The following is a 23,198-nucleotide window of genomic DNA, read 5'->3' on the forward strand; positions in this document are numbered from 1 at the left end:
CTGGTTGCTTTAAGATGCGCCACGCCAACACACACGTTCACATGCGTCACACCCATAGGCATACAGTGCTTTCCACTCTGTGTGTATGTCTTTGTCTCGCACATACACCCCCTCTCACACTCGCAGACACACACAGAGCCTTTCTTCATGCAGTTAAGTCTTTCTTCCCAATCCCAGTGCTGGGGAAACAGATAAAAAGGAGCCCTCGTGTTCCTTCCATCCTGACAGTGCCCCTTTTTCATGTCACTGTAATGTAATCTCATTTAAATTAAAATGAAACCCTCACTAGTAATTGCTTTTCTGACAGAGGTGGTCTGAGTTTTAAATAGAATGTGGCTTGCCAAGCTCCTGACAGATTTTGTAGTGGGCACTCTCCAAAAAAATAAAGAGGCTAACACAGAAGGAAAAAAATTAACATCTGTTCTCGGATGCATTTTGATTGTACCAAGGGAAAATCTGTCAGTGCTGTGGCTTTGTGAGTTGGGGGGAAATAAAAACACCCCAGAGATTGGAGTGGGGTTCAAATAAAACACAAATAAACATTTGGATGAATGGATTATAATCATTTTACAAGCTTATCTCCCTATCTATTAAGTGGTGTTATTTAAGGACAAATGCCATTTTACACTTAATGAAATTAGTGATTTAGAAAAGTTTTTTTTAAAGGTAAAACAATTATATTTATTTCAAAGCCAAGATTTGAATGTACTCTATGGCTGCCTGACAGTACTGTGGTTACAACAAGCCTGCATAACATGTCTGAAAAACTACATTATTCCATTAACAAATGAATTAACATTTGTATTCAAATAGAGACTAGGTGTCATCATGTTTTACTGAATATAATGTCGGTTCATAATCTCCATATTCATCCCCTGCAGTCTCGAGGGTTATTAAACAAATGTCAGCATTTATTACACGCGAGTCATAACCAAGTCTGAAAACAATTCATATATGAAAGATTCAAAACAGTGAAGAGGCAGTCAACTCTGGCCCGGGGACATTATTCGTATTGCCATGAGGAATTTAAAGATATAACTGCATGATTAGGATAAGGTCCACACAAGGCGCTTACTGTCACTGAGGAACAAACACTTGGCAGGGCCCAAGAAGTGAATGCAGTATTTCATTGATGTTGCCTGATCTGTATTATCCATTCAAGCCTTTCTCTGTGATTGCCCATGGCAACAGCCAACATTTTCCCACTCTAAATCGCCCTGACTGTCACATCCTGTGCAGATGATGTCATTGCAACACTGATACACATCCCTCGCTCTGGCATCACCTTGTCTGGAGACATTTGCCAATCATAATACATGCAGGCTCCCAATCCGTCGCACTGGCAACTCAAAGCACCCCCGAGAATCACTTACGCTCTAGTGGGAGCCTTGAGAGAAAGCTTGGAGAATACCTGTGCATCATGTCAGATGCTCTTGGCTCGATTAAGAGGCAGAAATCTGGCGGGTGGGAGAGACAATGGCAGCAGTGAATCAAATCCTTAATCCCCTCCTTCATTTGGCTGAGCAACACTGGGGAGCCAATAGTGTGTGTGTGTGTGTGTGTGTGTGTGTGTGTGTGTGCGCGTGTGTGCGCGTGTGTGTGTGTGTGTGTGTGTGTGTGTGTGTGTGTGTGTGTGTGTGTGTGTGTGTGTGTGTGTGTGTGTGTGTGTGTGTGTGTGTGTGTGTGTGTGTGTGTGTGTGTGTGTGTGTGTGTGTGTGTGTGTGTGTGTGTGTGTGTGTGTGTGTGTGTGTGTGTGTGTGCGCTCAATATCCCGTGTAGCTACTTACAGCAGACATTATATCTACCGGAGATATATAGTTCAAATTAGAGGCTTGACTTCTCCCTCTTTGTAAGTCAGCTGGGCAAAACTAAAAGCCGGCTCAACTCCCTCCCGCTCCATCACCTCTGTAGTCTCAGATGTGCAACTTGCTCCACTGAACACCATTAATGGCATGCTCCAAACTCTTTCAAAGTATAAGGAGGAACCCATTCCATTTTTAACCAGATATAGAATAAAAAGCAGCCTTCCTACACTTACATGTCTCCAATAAAATACCTCGCCGCCATCCCCACTGTGCACCAACGACTCAGACCCCAGCTCTTTTTTCCCACCTCATTTCCGAGTTCACAGCAGTGTAGCCGGAGTACCTGACAGGGAGTCTCTTTGTCCTTTTGTCCCCGGGCTTTTGAGATGGGCGCGACTTCTCTTTTCTACCTCTGTAAAGATGTGTGTATGACGGAGTGGCATGACTGTGTGGACGGCTCTTTTGAGAAGCTGCTTTGCGGGGCAAGTCAATACCCAGACCAAGCATGAGAGCGAATGGTTGATTTTTGACTGTGACGTGCACAGGAATTGATTTCAGAGAAGAAGGAAAAAAAAAAGGTTAAAAGAGCATAGTTTGCATGGCAGATAAAAACATTCATTATTTCCTCATGTTTGAGTTCTGTCCAAAGCTTAAAATCTTTGCAAACCATTGCTCATACACACACTGAGACACACACACACACACACGTTGAATTGAGTTTCACTGGAACTCATCCACTTGTAGTTGTAAGTGTGCATGTATGTGTGTATGTTATTATATGATTTGGTTTTAGCAAGCAGGATAATCCTCCAAACCCTTGGTAATCTGGGTAAATTTGAGATTACTCTGTATCAACAGAGATCAAAATAGGCTTCATTCCTCTCTCAAATCTTCCAGGGCACATTTATCTCTGTTGGTGGTTAAACGATTGTGGACAAAACACAGCTCTCTGAGGCGAACAGGTGCGTGCATGCAGTGCTCTCACAAGGCACTTTGTTTACTGCCTTGTATTATTCATTTTGTTTTCTTGATACAAGATGTCGGGGGTGTGTTCCTGGCACACAATGCTACTGACAATGTCAAAGAAAATTCTGAACATTAACATTTTCTATAGATATCTGCTCTTCACTTATCCGTCAACTTCATTTATCTAGCAATTTATTCTTATTAATAACTATATACTCTTAAGATGAATGAGTAATTATGAATGACCATTACATGCATATAACTTGAACCAACAGAAAGAGAACACCCAGCTTTCAAGCTGGTCCTTGAGAAAAACTACCAGGCTTTTGTATTACAAAAAGGAAAACAAGTGAAAGAAGAAAAACTTGACCTTTTACAGAGAAAAAGTACATGTTAGATTTGTGTTTGGCCTCCAAGCTACCGAGTCCTTCAGTTATATAAAAACAAAAGCTAATAACCATAATTAAAGATTGCAGAAGGTCTATTTGTGATTTCCATGGGATTTTAATTTTCAGGAAAGGTCTGGCAAGGCTGCACTTGACGTCATATCATATTGTTTATACTCAGGATCGATAGATATACAGTGAAATCAAGAAGGGGGTGGGGCTAAGGTTGGTTCTCTGAAGTGAAGCTGGGAGAGCTTCCTGGAGCACTCAAGTAAAGGCAATCTTTTCCAAAATGTCTTACTTTATGATAGAACATAACACAATAACTTTGTTTAGGTCACAGGATGATTTTACCCCAACAGGCCTTTAGAAAAGGTTGAAAAAAAATGAATCTGGAAATAAAAAATGACTCTCTCGTTCATTCGTTTACACCTTTTAGACAGTGACCCGGGGCTGCTCATAGATAAAGCTTTGTTCTAAGGGGTCAAGACGAATTTCGGGATTTGTTGCCTGTGGATACAACACACGAGCAGTAGCAAGAGCAGCAACACTGCCACTATGGCTTTGCAGCTTAGAGTTAAAGCTTCCTCTGGGAGATTCCTACCCTTAATGTGTTTTTGCTTCACGCTGATCAAATTGTTTTAGGCTTCGCCGTCCCTGAAACACCGTTTTTTTTGTCATCTGAAAGGTCTATTGTATGTTTAATCCACTGACAAAATCCATCCACTTCCCTTCTTCCATCCTGGATGTTGCAATGGGGATATATTTACCCTTCTTTTATATGTTGCCTTTTGAGGCTTAGTGCATTATACACTTTCTTTAAATGAAAATGTTCTATAAATGTCTTGTAACATAATGGATTTGTTTCTTTGGGTATCTATGTTTGGGCAAAACACAATATGATTCAGCTTATCTCAAAAGGCAATATAAAATATCTTCCGTTCTGGACACGCATGAAAATGGATGCCTGCCTATAGAAGATAAAATAAATCCAGAAAACTGGCTGCCATGAGGGAGAGGAAACATGCTCTGTGTCGACGGCCTGTGACCCCATTACTGGCCTCTCAGTGGGTCTGGTGGCATCACGCAGGAGGAAGTAGGAGTTAAGTTTCCTCTCTGACTCGGTGCGGAGGAGTCAAGTCACTCCATAAAACACTGCGAATTTGTAAAGCCACCGTCTCATGGGAAAGGCTCTGGGCCTCTAATTTCTCTTCCTTGTACCTCTGACTTTTTTTTTTTTAACTACACTACACAGCTGTCATGGGAATTTAAAGACTCCAGGGTAAGTGTTTCTCATGAGCAATAGGAAACTGAAAACTTCCCTTCCTTGTAACTACTAGACTAAATCAAGATTAAAGACTGCAGTAAATGATGCCGTTTTTATGCACGGGGTTTAATATTAATATCTGCATGGTAGAACTGTTCTTAATCATCCAATAAAGAAAGAAAGTCTTGTGACGCACATAACAACAGTGTCTTGTAACCAACTAATGTTCTTTATTTCAATAATAAAACATTTAAAATAATAACTTAATTTATGTGTAACCACCTGCTGTGAAAAATGGACTGAAAATGGAAATATAAAGCCTAAAATAATTAGAACTAAAAGCTAAGAAAATATTTCTTATTCTGGAATTCTAAGAGTATTATCACCTCATAAAGCTTCGTAGCTCATGCTAGTGTTTCTTTTAAGTATCAAACAAGCACAAGTGGCTGTAAAAAAAGAAATTGGCCAAATAATTGTAAATCTAAGTCGGTTTTTTATGCTTGTATCTTTTGAAAATGCTATACTCTTTGAATGATCACAATATCATTAAATGGAAGATTTATATATGTATATTCTTTTTTTTTGGGTTGTATTATGCCTCCATAAATGAGTTGACATTAGGGAACTGAGAGGAAACAAGGGAGAGCGATTGGTTGAACATGCAACAAAGATCCCCGGTTGTGTTTGAACCTTAATGGTTGGGGCCTTAACCCCTATTCTCCAGAGATTTGCTCGCAGGCATGTAACATGTTCTTGTTATATCATGTCACAGATCGATATACTTAAGAATAATAAAATAGAAAGGAAAGCGTACTTGGGCCTGACAAGATAGCATCTGTCTTGGGAACAAACTGGTCACAGCGTAGTCCATGGTAGCCCTCCTTACACCTGTGAGAGGGGGAGGGAAAAGAACAAGATTAGAAGTTAGACAAACCAGGCAAAAAGTACCAATGAAGAGACTTTCAGATAAGGAAAGGAGGAGAGCCTAGAATGAGACTGAACGGAGGGTACAAAGTGGAGTGCTAGCCGAGGACCGAGGTGGTAGAGGGAGATACACAGAGACTGTCGAGAGGGGTGGGGTGAGAAGAAAGAGAAAGGAAGGAGAAGATAGTTGGGCAGGCCTATAAGCAGCGCCTGCAGCCTCACTGATAGCACATGACTGACAGGAATGCCAGGTCCCAGTGGAAGAAAACGGGGTTCTGGGATGGGAATTACTTGGCGTGATGAAGACCATGGAAGATCTACAGTGGAAGGGAAACTGCCATAGCTGGAAGACTCGTATAAACAACGTCTTGGCACGGTCCAGATATTTGCTTTCATCACCAACTAAACATCCCCACACTGAGGAGGCCTGCAGATCCCTCAGCAACTGTCATAAATATATCCACCGAAATTAGGAAATCTGAAATATCGCAGCAATACCCCCATCTTTATACATTATTATACATGTATAAATCTTGTTAATAACTCGGGATTTTTACCAGTCCTGTGTGTATCTCTACTGTCAGAATAAAAAATGTCTTTGTACAAAAAAGTTGCTCCAAAAATCAGGTCAGAAATACAAAGTTTTGGAGTTGCTCCTCTGCACCCAGCCCTAGTTTGGCACAATCCTCAACAGTTTCTGTTTCAAAGAGGACTTAGGCATTTTGTATTCCTATCTTCAATAGTGGCCATACTGTGAGAACATTCAGTGGGCTGATCCATCCCTCTGCTCTTTCACGGCTTAGGGGAGACAATTGGGGGATTTGCTTTGATGTGACTGTTTCAACATTAACTTGTTCATGAGTGAGCGATATGTCAGACTTGTCTATATTTTCTCCATTGCATCAGTCGATGACATATTGCAGGTAAACTGCAGGGATTTACGCTCGCACAATATCCGTCAATATCTGTCCGTCGCGTTTCCACCAGTGTCACCGAACACACATACACCGTAATGTTTAAGATGAGTGACAGGCAGAAGCAGACCATTCGGTCACACTCAGCTCAGCTCGACCTGATAGCCCGATGAACAATAAAAAAAAAAAAAATAGCACTGTCAACAACAACTGAGCCATGTAAAACAAACCGAGCAGCTGTGGAGATCAAAAGTTGGAGGTAAGGGATGTGATAAGAGTGACAAATGTGATAGACTGTCACCATTCTTTGTCTTATATCTCAAGCTGCAGCTTCCATTTGTGCAGTGTGTCTCAGCCCAATATGTGCCACTTCTCATCCCTCCTCTTTTGGCTATAAAGCAGTATGGAGTTGATGCGCAATTGATGAAAATAAATCGGATACAGAACGGTATGTGGTCCTCTTATTTCACGCTGGCTCAAAGCTGAGAGTAGCGCTAATGCCCAGCATCTGCCTTTTTCACTGGGTGTCCATTTTCTTTCTGTTTGCGGCTTGTTTGTCGATTTCGTGGCTCAAAAGGAAAATGTTAGGTTGCACAGTACAATTTTGGTACTTGTTTGGCATACAATTGCACTTGCATGTCAACCAAAAGAGACCACTTCTTTGCACAAGATTGAGACATCATTTGCTTTGGTTTAACCTGCTTTGACTGAATTTATTTGTGGACACTTGAAACCCCAGAAACCGTCTGTGAACACATTGGTAGCTGCTTTTCCAGCAACTTGTTAGCAAGCAGTTGCCAATTTCCATATCCGGCAGACAACGAGCAATATTATGATGAAATGGACTCGTGTTCCAAGCCAACTGGTGAATGTGATTCTGATATTAACTGTAATCATAGTTGTGATTTTACTCTTCATCAGTATGCAATTTGAGGAAAGATAATGGAGGGATACCATCACTGTTCTCAGAAAAATGACCAAAATGCATGCCCCTTTTGAACCTAAAAGTTCCAATTCTATCCCTTAGTCGTAGAAGGGAATGTGCCGAGGTGTTGTTTAGTTGCATGTTTGTCCCCCTGACTCATTGATCCTTTATTTGACTGAGGTTCATGCATGTTAGAATCTATGGCCCCAACCATGGCTCTTATATTCCTCCTAGCTGTTTATTGATAAATCCATGGCTGTCCGAGGTGCCGAAGTGCAGTGAGATTTATAATCTTTTTCTCTCAGTAGCCCCTTTTAGGGGGAAAAACTAAAGAAACCAATAGTGTACAGAGTAAAGTTGCATGCCAGAAAAACAATATAATGACTTAAACAGTACAGTGGGTTCTTCACTACAAGTGATCCCTTTCTCTCCCTGCCCACATGGCCATTTGTAATAAGAAAAGATACTGATAACAGCTGCTTTAAAAAGGCACATAATGAAAACAAGATTTCAAATGATGGTTGTGCTGAAAAGTGACTTTGCAAAGCTTTTGAAATCTCAGTGCCTTTCATGGTGATCAGCAGTGCTGTAAAGCTGCAGGGCGTGATCGTGGAACCGATCATTTTGTGTTATGAGGCAGTAAAAACCTCTCTAACTGCACCTTTAAATGGTGGGAATCATTACTGTTCAACTGATGTGTGAAAAATCTCCTTGAAATAAACCCTTTAAATCTTACACTTCAAACACTTTATGTTATTTAATTTCCAAAGTAATAAGCAAAACCAACAAAAACCTGTATTTCTCCGCTCAGGCAAGATAAAAAGGGCACTAAGAACTAGTGTCTCCCGTCCCTCCCACAACCAGACTTCCATTAATAAATCAGAATGAAAAAGATGACAAATTCAGTGGCCTGTAACTCTATTTTACACGCACATAAAAACACATACACAATGTTATGTTGTTGTGTTGACCTATAGAGAAGTTATCAGTGCTACTAAAGCAATCAGTCTGACTACTTCTGCATCCTGGAGATATTTTGGGAAACGCTCCTTAGTAATACAGATATGTTGGGCGTCAAATTGAAGCATTCATTGTTGGCAAAACGTACGTTATTGTAATTCAGATGATAACTCATGTATTCATGTATTCATACCGTTTATTGCCTGGCTCTTAATAGCTGTGCAATTGTGTGCCAGGACTGATTTGATTACTAATTTGCATGATACAGTGAAGTAGAATAAAAATGTGTGAGAAGAATAGAATCAAATGGATTTGTAATACAAGACAAAGAAAAAGACATAGGCCAATATGGTTAAAGTGATCAGATATGAATGTTTTGAGAAAACTGGGAATCTAAATATCCATTTAAAAATCATCATTATTTACCAAGGTAATAAATCAGACTGAAAACTTCACATGGAAATGGAACATGTAAAACAGCATGACATTCAATGCAAATGAATAACGCAATTATATCAGATTAATTACCTAGTAAAACGACAAATATAAATACTAGTTTATGATGAATGTGGTGTCCCAGGAGAATCTGGACTTTTCACACATCTATTCTGATTCTTACATTCAATGTCAACCTTTTGTTGGCTTTCAAATGCATATCACAGGAAACAGGGAATCTAAAAATCCTATTTCTTTGTTTTGGTATAAAACAAAAGCACTGTCCCTTTTTTGTCATCAAGCCAGTCAGATTTAAACAGCCAATCATGTATGGTAAAAAATCAGGGAGGAGCACAAGGCACCCTCTCAGATCTCAAGGGTAAATCGTGCCTCCCCTCCCATTGCTGGGCTTTGTCGCCCTACATCGCACCTTTTATCCCTGTGTGAGCCGAGATGCCTTTTTAGTATTCTGAAACACGAACCCAGAGGCAAAATGCCTGTCTGGCTATCTGTTTACGTCTGGGCTTGCTTTCTGTTTGTCTATATCTCCATCTCTCTCCCCCCCTCCTGCCATCTTTGTAGCACTGTGAAACGAGCTCAGCACCCCTCAATGAGATGCAAACAATGCTTTGTGAATGTGTTTGAGTGAACATGGCGTCGGAAAGGATGATAAACAATGTTAGATAATGACACACTTTGAGTATGTGTGTTGAGTGTCTATCTTCCAATGAGGAAGAAAAGCTTGTATTCATTTATGTGCGTGTTTGGTGAGTTCCCTCATTGATGTAATTATTCCAAAAATAACCCAGATGTGTGTGGGAATCAGGGCACGTGCGACAGTCTCCCTACAGATGTGTGTTTACATTTCGCAGCAGCTGTGTGTGTGAGCAGAAGCTATAGACTTGGAGCTGCAGAATTACCCCTACTTTTTCCAGAACTGCCTCCGACTACCCAGCGGCCTTTGACACATGTTCAAGTCACAGAGAAAACACACCTCTGATGTCTGGAGGATGATGGAGGGGAGGGCAGCTCTGCCTCGTTACTCAACACCACCCTGCCTGTTAATTAGCGTGACTAAAAATGGAGAAAAGTGTGAGTACAAGGGGAGGGACGGGTTTTTCAAGGAGGAAAGAAGGAACGAGAATGTGATCATGTCAACCTAACTTTTCATTTAATATCTAACGCCCACGCAAATTAGCTTCCACATGTCTTGTAAATACGTCCATATGAGCTATTACTACTGTGGTAGTAGTTAAGTAGTGTGTTGTGAGAATCTAGGTGTAGTGATGGACTCAGACCTGAATTTCAACAGTCACATCACAACAGTTATTAAGTCTGCATACTATCACCTCAAGAACATATCAAGGATTAAAAAACTAATGTCACAACAGGATTTAGAAAAGCTTGTCCATGCTTTTATCTTCAGTAGACTCGACTACTGCAATAGCGTATTCACAGGGCTGACAAAGAAATCTATCAGAAAGCTGCAGCTGATTCAGAACGCCGCTGCTCGAGTCCTCACTAACACTAAAAGAGTGGATCACATCAGTCCGGTTCTGAAATCTTTACACTGGCTTCCAGTCGGCCAAATAATTGATTTTAGTATATATATATATATTTAAGTATTATTGCTAGTTTTTAAATCACGAAATGGTTTAGGACCAAAGTATATTAACGATCTCCTGCATAGTTATGAACCATCAAGGTGTCTCAGGTCTTCTGGGACGGGTCTGCTCTCGGTTCCGGGAGTCAGAACTAAACATGGAGAAGCAGCGTTTAGCTATTATGCCCCGACAATCTGGAACACACTGCCCGAAACCTGCACGTCCGCAGAAACTCGTACTATTTTCAAATCGAGACTGAAAACATATCTTTTTGCCGCTGCTTTTAATTGAGCTGTTCATATTCGCACTGCAGAATGCATTTTATTCATGTATTGTATAACTGTTGTGTTTAATTTATTATCTTTGCTTTTTAAATGCCTGTTGTAAAATGCCATTATATAATGTGTTGCTGCTGTCTTTGTTCTTAAATGTCTTTTATTTTATTTTGTAAAGCACTTTGAATTGACGCGTGCTGAAAGGTGCTATATAAATAAACTTGCCTTTCCTTGCCTTTAAAGTGTCTATATTCCGAACTACCGTAAGATGAAGATAATTATTCTATTATAATGGAGTCAAATAGTTTTCTAAGGAGTCAAGTAGCTTTGATAAGAACATTTGGCACCCTGTAGAGTTCAACATTATTATAATGAAACCTAAAAAGAAAGGGGAGAGCCCAATCACTTCCCCACTCTCGATACAAAAAGCTTTCCGACAGCACGTCTTGATTTATCTGGCTATATGACTAGGCTTCATAACCGAAGCTGGCTAACCCTGAACTGCAGGAAAATGGCTATAAACAGCTTGTTAGCTCAGCTTGCCAAAATGTAATAAATACTTTTTTATCCTGGCATAAAACGACTGACTTAGAAATACTACTAAAACTATGTGGAAGAGAAACTGCATGCTACTTAAACTTGGCACTCCATGTAATGTAAACATGATGATTGGGAAGTTAACAGAAAGTATGCACAAATAATTTGAAACGCAGATAATGTTGGACCGGATCCATTTTCCCTTAATTACCTAACTTCTTGGAAATGACTTTCTTCAGTCTCACTATCAAAGGCAATCATTATTTGGCAGCGGGGTTCTTGCCACACTCAATAGACACATTCTTCACACCACACCACGCCTTTTGAATCACCTTGATGATGTTAAGTATTACTCAATTGGGCGTTACCCCTAATTTCCATAGCTTGACCTACAAGTCATGCATAATAAAATCAAGATTTGCATATGCATGGGAAGCACAGATGAACTATGGTATAATGTTAATTGCTAAATAATGAAAAAAAATCGTTCCCTGTGTGTGGAAGGTGTATACCATGGTATTTTAATTTTCTCATTTTTGAGAAAGCACCTGCTGCAGTCCATGATATCCACCTATTTTCCTCCATTTTATAAATACGGCATAAGAAAAAGGCTGAGGGCATGCAGTTGATTTAAGCTGCATTCTCTTTCTACCGCAGCCTAATTTCCACCACTGGGAAGGTTGGGATGTCTAACTGAAATCCATTTTTTATGAGCAGAAAAAAAATGTAGACCTCCAGTGATCTAATTTCTTTTATAATAAGAAGCACGCACATAAACATATCACACCCATTGCACATACACACACATGCGTTCACTCCCACACATGCATCTCTGCTCACTCTCAATATCAAAGAGTAATCAGAGGCTGACACTTCTCTCATTGTGATTGATGGTGCACGAGGGAAGAATAGGCTATGAGTTGGCTGCAATCTGCTTAGATTGTTCCATGGTATAAAAAACCCAAACATGATACGAGGCCAAATAGCCTACAATAAAGACAGTCTTCTGCCGGTATCGCACAAAGCATACATATCTCTATCTGTCTTTTGCAGCAGTGCAGCCGGGAAGGTACTGCGGACATGAATTATACCTTGAGCGAATGTGATGGATGTCTACTACTGCGTGAGAGCTGTTTACTTACAAGAGTGATATGCGGCTGCCGGGAAGTGAATGTGTTCAAAACTTTAATGCTATACCGAGAAGAGGGTAGAAAGAGGTACAGTAAAGCTAGAAGGAATCTGTCGAAGAGCTATTTCTCTTTCTATGAAAATAACAGAGAACATGTGGATACAAACATAATGCGTGCCTAGCAGTTCAATAATTAGCATCATAAATTGAGGTAGACTTAATTATTTTGATGACCAAACAGAGCATTAATAAAGCCATTTCATTTGCTGGGGACACGCAATGATGTGATGTATGATAAATACAGCGCTATAACACTGTGATTAAAATCTAGATTGTCAGTCAAGCAACTGTTTGTCTCAGTTATTGCACTTGCTAACTCAACTACAGTTAATTACAGCTTCATTAGGGTTGTGACTAATGAGGCACTTTACTGTTATAGTCAACACTTTGGGAATAAAGTGAAGTAAGGTTATACTGCCCTCGTTCCTTTTATAAGGTGTCACAGCTTTTTGGATATTATCCTGGAAACGTCTTGCCGGTGAATAGTAATTATAGCACATTGCATTTTCTTGAGCTGCACCCTGGCATAATAGCTGCTGCAATTTCCCCATTATGCTGCAGGGACCATTACATTTTCATCAGCTAAGACAGTAAACAAGGCTGCTGCAGCTGATTCTTTCATCAAGATAAACACACACTTACACAGCCTCACATCAACAGAGATGGCAAAAGTAAACACATCCTTTACTCAAGTAGAAGTACAGATACTCGTGTTTAAAAAATACTCTGGTAAAAGTAGAAGTACTGACTAAACTTCTTTACTCAAGTAAAAGTAAAGAAGTATCGGCTTCGAAATGTACTTAAGTAAAAAGTACCCATAACTACCATCTGTTTTAAAGAGTAACTGACCTCCCTTTATATTAATAGAAAAATAATGTCATTGTTAGCTAATGAATGTTTCCATGCTGAACAACGGCAACATGACAACGTTTTCATTGTGCCCTCTTCTTTAGAGAAGACCAGGAAATGATGGATACACGGATCGTGTTCAAATCAATAGGCACGCAATGATTCTAAATAATAATGATCACGCCACCAAACACAGATTAAAACTAAAGTAACAAACCTGTTTTGAAAATGTAAGAAGTAGAAAGTACAGGTATTTGTGTTTAAGGTCACCTATTATGCAAAATCCACTTTTTCATGTCTTTTATACATAACCATGTGTCCCCTCTGTGTAAAGAGATTCTGAAAGTTTCAGGAAAAAATATTTGCTCTCTTTTCGTCCTGATCCATTTCTATAAAAACCTGTCTGAAAATGAGCTGATCAGATTTTGGCCACTTTATGATGTCATAACGATTTTTTGGCTTGTGTAACCATTAGCCAATCACCAACCAAGGTAACCCCCCCACCACCTTATCACCTGAATCTCCTCCTAGAGCACCATTGTGTTCTTTTTAACCAAATATCTCTCAGAGGGGCGTGTCATCTGAAGTAACTAGCAAAAAACAAATACAATATTTACGGCGCATGGCACAAGAGAACAACACAGCACACAATGTTCTGGTCTGGTGTTCCCTATCTGTACTCATTAAGCTCTTGGAGGATGAAGACGTCCCGGCTCGTACGCCACGCACATCAGCTGGGTTGGATTGGATCTGGGAGCTGGCAGTGTATCACGCAGGAGTGAACGCTACATCATGACGGTGCTCCCAAGCTGCGAGTCTGTAACAGGTGCTGTTTCAAAGGACTAGAGATAACAGAGGGGAAAGAAAAGGGGTGAGAGGAGACGGACACGGTGAGAGAGGGGTTGGGGGGGGGATCCTGCTGAAGGCAATGTATTCCTCTTCATCTTCAGAGATTTCTTTACGCTTTCTTTCCCCGGGCGTGTGTACTTTCTTTCCCCGGGGCGTGTGTATGTGGTCGCACAATTGCAAAAATATACTGGCAGTTCTATTATGTTTTGAAGAAAATAATATTTTAAGCTCTTGAAAAATAAAGACGATTTTTTTTACCAGTAGTCAGTATAGGTTAAATATTCATAAGATTTGCAATTTCAAAGCTGAATAACCCTAGCCATGTGCATTGTGTAATATTAACCTCAGCAAGCAACCTTATGGCTTCCCCTCCATCTAATGTTTAATAATTTAGCACTTTCATACTGGACTAAAAGAAAACAAACTAAGAAATGTTCGTGTTATCTGTAAATATAAGCACAGAGCTAGTTTAACACGTCTCATACGGGGAGATAACGTTATCATCAATCAGCTCTGTTTGTGGTGATCATCTGGTGTGTTTGCAGAGGACTCGCAAAACATCATCAATTAATTTGGATCTTGTAAGAGTGCCATCAACAGCTCCTGTTCCGCTGAGTGAGAGACATTTAGATAACCAGCTAATACTGCAGCTGGGTTGTTATTTGCACCATGTTTCTGTTAACAATATGATATGAGTCATGCGTGATATCTCCAGGGGCTACCATCAAAATAAGAATCTTTTAATAGCAAGTTTAGTTTTGGATTCCCACATTTGAGCTGTAATCACTCTAATCAAAACGCAGTTGTTACACAGTTTATTGTTATGCTTCTGTGTTTCAAAAGAGTAATTCATCCACATATATGAGCCACTTACTCAACCCATTTTACTTGGAATTTTAAAAGTAATGACTCCTGACAAATTGAAAGAAAATAGCCATTTAACGCTCACACATCTCCTGCAGTCTTTTTTTAGCCTCATTATGTTGAATTGGTAATTCAAGGTCACAAAGACTGATTTATTGATATACAAATTATTATTCTGGCGGTAGTATTTGTAATCTAATAATGACTTGTCTGAGTGAAAGGTATTTCCCAGATTGATGATATTTAATGTTCCTTTTATATAATACAACTTGTAAGCTGATGAGAGATAACTGCCCAAATACTTTGACTAAGATCATCCTGGCAGTATTGAAGCTTTTGAAAGTCATCTTCCTGAATCACCCGAGACATTTCTTTTATTATTCATTAGAGCTCTCCTCCTTTTTTTAAGTGACTGCCAGCGCCAGACAGAGACAACACAGACTGTTGGCTTCCTCTACGATGATGCAGTACATTAAAGATTTAGAAAGGGGTGTTTGAACTGTACCTTGAGAGAACATAATGTGATTATTAAACAGTGATAAAGAAAGATGGCAAGTGAGTGGGGATAAAAAAGAAACCCACAAGAGCCTCTGCTTGTCAACGAAGTGTTTAAAAGCGTATCTTCTTTGAAATCATCTACATGCCCCTTTAGGACCGGTGCCAATGAAAAAGTAATTACGTTTAACTGTGTTACTTGGAACCGTGACAATACATAGAAAATACCGTCCTGAGATGAGCCCTGGCCTGTGAGTAATTGAGTTTAAGGTGGGTTTTCTTTGCGAACAGTCTGCCAAAAATGATAGCAGGTGTGGCTGATGACATCACCACTACAGGGCCATAGTGACATGAATAATTCACTGGTAATGGGTAAGTGGGGATGTAACATCATCGTCTTGTCTGCACATTGTATAAATGGAGGCTTATGTCCTTGAGTAATTTAGATCTCTTGCATGTTACATAAAGGAAACATGACTTTAGTGCACTTAAATGTTGAATGGATTTTAAATATATAACATCTTACAGAGTAAAAGATAACTTGTGTACATGCATTTGCTCTACATCAGGGGTGCCCACACTTTTTCAGCTTGGGAGCTACTTTTAAAAAGGACCACGCCCAAATGATCTACCTACAGGGCCGCCCCTGCCCAATCTGTGTCGTGAGCGCGCATAAGCGTATAATAGTGTGCCGCATTTGCGCTTCAGATGAGGTGAGGCCCCCTCATAACTGCATGAACCCGTATGGCACAATACAACGTCAATCAAGTGGCAAATGCCATAGTAAGGATGGATGATAGGCTAACTTCTTCTTTTTTTTTCAATGCCACGCGATCCACACTACCCTTGCGATTGACCGGTCGATCGCGATCGACGTATTGGGCGCCCCTGCTCTACATGCTTTCAAATATTCATAATGGTCATATCAGCTGAGAAGAATCAATGAAGTCATTTTAGAAGGTAATTCGTACAAAGTATAAAAAGACTGAAACAATTGTCCTTTGTGTAAGCATGTGATGGTGTTCATTACTTGCTTATGACATCTTTACCACCCTAACACTCTTTATTAATCTATATTTCCAAGCATTTTCCTTTAAGATAAACAGTAATGATACTGCGGAGAGATAACTGAGAAGAAGCAACCTTCATCTAAACAAATGGCTCAGTTTGTAAATAAGCACAGCATTAAATGCAGACTCCTCATGAATATCATAATGTTTGCTGTAGACTAGCAATTTAGTCTTAAAGGAGATGCCATTGCCATTTAAACATGATTATACGTGATTATAGGATGAGCGACTGTGGGGAGGGAAACTAAATTCTCTATATACATTATACTCAGCTAACACTTGACACAAAGTATCAACATTTCTGGAAACACCGTCATTATCTGTCACCTCAGGAGCAAAACAACATCACCCTCCGGCACATTATCTTATTTTAGAGTTTACTTTAGCTTTATGTGAGACTCTCAGCAACCCATGGCTGCTTCATCTATCTGATCTGTCTTCCCACAACTATAAGTGCTTCCTCTCTGTTTCTCGTCCGTGTAAATTACAGGAAATGTTTCTGGGTTTCATGTTGTTGGTCGGACAAAACAAAGAAGAGAAATGAGAAGATGTGCTCGGCGTTTCTCACTATTTTACAACACAATCCCTCAAGAAAAGAAGTCAGTCATATCACAATTTGGCAATTGTTAAATCATATACAAAATACCCAAATAGTTTACTGAAATACATTTTGTGCTAAACAAATAACAAATAAAATAATATATATATAAGTTTTTATTAAATTACGTTTAATGTTAAACAGAGAATGATAAGCAATTAGATGTTTTATCTTGTTTAATATTGTTGTTATGTTTTCTGTAAAGCACTTTGGGCTGCTTTGTGCATGAAAGGTGCTATACAAATAAAGTTCATACTTATTATTATTAATAATTGAAATTATGAAAGAATTGGCCACAATTCAACTGCATATTATTGTTTACTTTTGTAGTGGATCCATATTAGAGTATGTTTTTCATTGGCAAATGTACTCACACACATTTATAAGTATAAATAAATGCTTATAAATGTAACACACTGTATTCAAATCCAGCAAACTCATATTATTACTTTCCTGTCTGGGTTTCAGAGTCAACACCAGAATACTGTGTTTATCCAACCACTGAACCACATGAATGTCACACTAATAGTCACGTTTTCAGTCAATAGCATAAACACGGTTATTGGACCAACATATCGCCGCATTAAATGATTTTTACATTAGCAATGGGTGGAAAACACTGACACTGCTAATGCCCTCAAGAGCTGCATGTAAATACTACTATCATGAGCGCAGGATTAGGTTTTCTCCACAAACATCAATGATATTAGTTATGCCCAATTCCCCGCTTCTCGTCTTGCCCTACATAGTACACATTTGGCTCTGGTTCTTATGCATCTGGGGGATCATTCTGCTCGGCGATGCATAACAGAGTGCAAAAGCCACAGCGCCACGTGGCTGCAGGTGTTAACAATGATCTGCACTCATATCAGGAGCTCATCAAGGAGGTGGAGTTGGGTTAACTTCCTGTCTGCCAATAGCTGAGATTTGTTTTTTTCCCCAGGCCAACCCACGGTCAAATAGAGACACAACAGTTTTTCTTTCCCCCAAAAAAGAGGACACTGCTGCATTTTCTGCCCAATGTTTTGGATGCTGCTAACATCTGCCTCTACAACCTTAATCCTGCCTGCTACATTCAGCATGATTGAGGTAGAAACATTGCTAATGGACTCCAAAGGACCCACAGAACACACGTACAAATGCACACACACAAACACAAAACTACATATACACAGACAAATGCACACACATAAACACACAACTACATATACACAGACAAATGCACACACACAAACACAAAACTACATATACACAGACAAATGCACACACATAAACACACAACTACATATACACAGACAAATGCACACACATAAACACACAACTACATATACACAGACAAATGCACACACATAAACACACAACTACATATACACAGACAAATGCACACACATAAACACACAACTACATATACACAGACAAATGCACACACATAAACACACAACTACATATACACAGACAAATGCACACACATAAACACACAACTACATATACACAAACACATGCACACACATAAACAAACAACTACATATACACAGACAAATGCACACACATAAACACACAACTACATATACACAGACAAATGCACACACATTATAATAATAATGAAGCTTTATTTATATAGCACTTTTCGTACAACACGTGCAGGCTCAAAGTGCTTTACAAGGTAACAACAAACAACAAGAAATTCCCCTCAGATTATTTGTTAAGAACTTTAAAAGGTACATGCAGCAAAATATAACATTTGATCAGGTTAAGGAGGTAAAATGTATGATAATAAAAATAAAATAAAAATAAATAACGGTTTCTCTCTGACAGATAAGACACAAGACAACTGAGTCGATGCAACAATATAAAATATAAAACAAAGTGAACATATAGGTATAACAGAAATACAAATAAAAAGATTAAAACCTATAAAATAAATAAAACAATATAAAAGTAGTAGTAGACTAAAAGAACATTTAAAGTGGGGGGTTGCTAATAAAAAGTTCATCTAAAAAGATGTGTCTTTAGCTGTCGTTTAAACATATCCACTGAGTTGGCCTGATATTTCCTGGTAGGCTACATTTTAACACACAACTACATACAGCCAAACACAAACGCAGTCACAGCCAAGCTATGTCTGCACATGTCTTGAAGCCACACACTGTGTTAAAGCTACAGTATCAGCTGTAAAAGATGGATTAGGGTCCTCTACAACCACTCTCACACTGAGGCACAATGTAATAAGTGTGTGCTAGAGGAGAAGGGGCAGATCTTTAAGTGACTGATGCACACTGCTTCTGTGCCTCCTGTGTGTCAAATATGGTATGTTTACTCCTGCCAGCTACCCACACGTGAGAGGTTTAGCGCAGTGTGCTCTGATAGAGACGACTGGAACAGCTTAAATTGCTCTCTAACAGAACCCAAACAAGAGTCTGGGGACAAAAAAAAGATTGCTCCCATTGTGATCAATCTGACCGCCTTAGCCAACCAGCCTTGAATAGATGGTCACATGTCTTTACCCTGCAGGCAGGCGCCGCTATGCAATACCCTGTCAAACACAATGAATGACATCTTAGCCCAGCTTGAAATCAAATTGTGCAAATTGTCTTTATAATTATGTCTATACAATACCTGCTGGCATAATGCATCCTAAATGCTTCCAATCATAAGTGGGTGTATGTATGGAGCACACTTTTCAGAAAAACTCGATTTATTTTGTTGGTATATTGCACCTGGCACTGCTAACGCTCATACTGATGGGTACAAATGGATATGTCAAACTCAAAATGATTGATAGCTGTGACCATATAGCGAGAGCTGTGGTTATCACAAAGTGAGACCCTTCGGGGGCGTCACAGAAGGTAGAAGAGCCTGAGCAACGAGAACATCACAGTTTTAAAAAGCCACACGGATGTAGAAGACAACAAGGAAAATGGATATATAACCTATCAAAGAGCCACTGCATATTGGACATGGTAAGTTAGCTAGAGAGAACTTGTATTGGTGCTGTGGTAATGTTTACAAATGTCATGAGGGTCAGTATAATCAGACAGTTTAGACACATATTTTTGCATTTCTTACTGTATGTGTGAGTATTAACCTGTTTTGCATCTACTGGATGTTGGTAACGAGTTAAAAACATTAAGAACACAATCCTTATTTTTTTTTTCTTCTAATTTGACATTTAATTTTGCACACAGCCTTAAATAAGTTATTCGGTAATAATAATAATAATAATGGGTTCCATTTATAAAGCACTTCATATTCGAATTCAAATCCCGAAGTGCTACAGGCAGTGAGCAGGAACAGTATAAATAGACATGACACAACACGGTAGAATTAATAAAAAGCAATAAAAAAATAAATAAATAAAAATAAAGATAAAAGGATGGTAAAAGGGGTCTAGGCAAAGGCTCTTTTGAAAAGATGGGTTTTGAGGCCTTTTTTAAAAGCCTCCACGCTCTGTGGTGCTCTCATGTGGTCGGGGAGAGCGTTCCACAGACTGGGGGCAGCCGAGCAGAAGGCCCGGTCTCCCAAACCGCAGAAAGAGATATATACTGTATATATATACACATTTCCTTCATGTTTTTACCAATGCAAGTGTGAACCTGCACTTAAGTTAAATCACTGTGGTCATACTGCAGGAACACATTTGCACAATTTCCACACAAGACACAAAAAAGGAACAATGTATGCCCAGAAATCCCTAATTTAACAACTTGAATATGCTAACCATTTTCCAGCTACAATGTTGATCTTATTGTATTCAATTGTAACTAGAATCTGCCCAGTCAGTAAATTAGCAACCAGGATGTATTCACAATGCGTGGTTCATGACACATAAATATCAGCTGTCAGACTGATGTCAATTTGATTGTCAGAAAAAGACGTGGTTTGGAGTTTCAAATCCTATTTTTAATACCAGATCCTCTTAAACTAGTTATTAGCTTCGATATTACCCAATATGCAGTCAAACAGTCAATTTTACCAATATACGTCACTCCTTTGACACACACACCCATCTGAACCCTAACATCCATCTGGAACACAAAACTAATATAGTCCTGAGGCAGTGAGAAAACAAACCCCCCCCCCCCCTAAAAGATTTAAGGAATGGATTTCACATTTAAAAATGAAAAATGAGGCTGCAGGACGGACTTATAGCTGCAATGTTAATTGGAAGAGAATTGAGCTGGAGAAATAACCTCACAGTCTCACTGCAGATGTCCATATAGATTTTCCCGTGTGGACAGTGATCTATATTTACTATACACTCTGTAAATACACCAATATTTTATGATTTACCTATCGGTGAGTTTTTCATGTGAGTTAAGGCAATTTCTTTGCTCCTGGACAGCTATGAATTGGTATTGATTCAATTCTAATTCAGTTCCCTTCGTTTCGCTGTTATTGCCAGCAGAAGCCGAGATGTACCGCCTGTCTGGGCAAATGTAGCTCGAGCACAGGAATAGATGACCTCTGTTGATTTAATTACCCTTGATCCCATGCAGCTTGGTCACTGTGGTGTTTCTGACTGGCTGGAATACACTTTATTTACATGAATTAGTTGAGAAATGGTATATTTATCTGTACACTACAAATAGAAATGCTACAAATGACTGCACTTAGCACATGTTTCACATCTGATCTCATCTTAAAAAGGAGTGCAACATACTGTAAAGACATCAAGATGATTCTGTCCTCATTTGTTTCAATGCCCAGAAGCACAAACAAACCAAACACAAATCTGCGTCAGTCCGACGTAAGCATAACGTTGCTGTCCTCAGCGTATACACTTCCGCGTTTAGCCTAAGGTTAAATACAGTATGTCTCTTCACGTCACACTGCAGAACCACAGCTAAAAGGATGAACATGAAAGTGATGGGCAAAAGAAACGAAAATGAAAGGCGGGTGAGTCTAGGAATTATGGGACAGAAAGCGTCGACGCGGAGTGCATCAACGTCAGTCAGGCTCCATCCCCAATGATGGCGGCTAATTAGATGTTCCCATGCTCAACAAATCATGCTGATGGGGAGAAACATTTTGCAACTCAATAGCCAGCTGACATGTACTGATAGCATTGTCACCAGAGTCAGCTGTGCTGTCTGCTAACATGATTCGAATGGAGAATTATGGGGATATTACACGCATGTTATGTTTAACATGCAGCGATAGGTACTAAGGAAGGAACATTTTTGCCATAATTAGAAATGGAGATATGAAAGTTTGAAAGAACGATGTCGAATAGAAATGTACATATTTGACCATGCCACAATATAAGGGTTATGGCCTCTCTTTTCTATTCTAGATAACGTTTAGATCCTAAATATTATTATGTAATAAATATCCTTTTTTCCCCACAATAGCCATTTAATGTATTTAAATTCAGCAATTTATTTGTCACTGCGGTTATCACTAACCATGGAAAGATTCTAGCCAAAAAAACAATATGCGGCCATATTTGGCATTTTCATCAGTGGACCAGCCACAGTGAGGTAGCTGTTAGATACAAACAAAACTGACAACTACAGGCTGTGCACATCCAACTTCTCAGCAACGTCACCGTCCTTAATTTGTCCAGCTGTTGTTTGCAGATGACATCAGATCGTGGTTTAAATTATATTTGAATATCTTCTTTAATAAGACAAGCTGAGTTTGTTTGGCTGAAGTGTAATCAGACACATTAGTTGCTCGTCTGTTGTTTATCTTTGAAAGCTGCTGCTCAAGGAGTGTTTGCTGTATTAAACTGATATCCTTAGGTATCACGTATATCATGTAGGACTCAAATCTAAGGAAAGACTGTAGTTGCCCTGCTTGAATAAAAGGACTTCCTGTTCTAGGCGTTGGTGTGGGACACTGAAATGTAATAATGTGATTGCTTTATTTGGCTGACAAACTAAACTTTTTCCTTAAAAAACTTCAAATCCGGCAGAATCAAAGTGCAAAGACAACAATGCGTCTCATTATTATCCACCTTTCAGTGTAGTCAGTGAACTGCTGATTTGATTGTTGTGCTGCTTGAATGTCAGACATGACACCCACATCAAACTTTTATTTTAATCCTGTGCAGCAGCAAAACAAACAAAAACGTATTTAGAGAATAAATAAGGACAGGTATTTTATTAGAAATCATCTATCTATTAATCTGTCTCTTCATTCCGATCCTCCCCAATCATAATCAGCCTTGTTTGTCCCTGATTCTGTATAGCGAGTTTTAAAGGTAGGGTAGGTACGTTTGAGAAACCGGCTCGAGATACACTTTTTGTTATATTCCATGGAATGCTCTTAACATCCCGATAGC

The 23,198-nt window shown here is 39.3% G+C and overlaps 1 protein-coding gene across 2 annotated transcripts in view; it reads right to left on the reverse strand.

The window, feature by feature from the left end:
• Positions 1 to 23,198, reverse strand: part of nrg3b (neuregulin 3b) — a 180,041-nt gene that overhangs the window by 21,865 nt on the left and 134,978 nt on the right. For both annotated transcript variants that reach the window (XM_034118875.1, XM_034118874.1), the window contains exon 3: positions 5,239 to 5,312. In XM_034118875.1, the coding sequence (XP_033974766.1) occupies positions 5,239 to 5,312 (74 nt within the window). The remainder of the gene's footprint in view (positions 1 to 5,238; positions 5,313 to 23,198) is intronic.

This window comes from Trematomus bernacchii, unplaced genomic scaffold (genome assembly GCF_902827165.1).
Source record: "Trematomus bernacchii unplaced genomic scaffold, fTreBer1.1, whole genome shotgun sequence".
Lineage (NCBI taxonomy): Eukaryota > Metazoa > Chordata > Actinopteri > Perciformes > Nototheniidae > Trematomus > Trematomus bernacchii.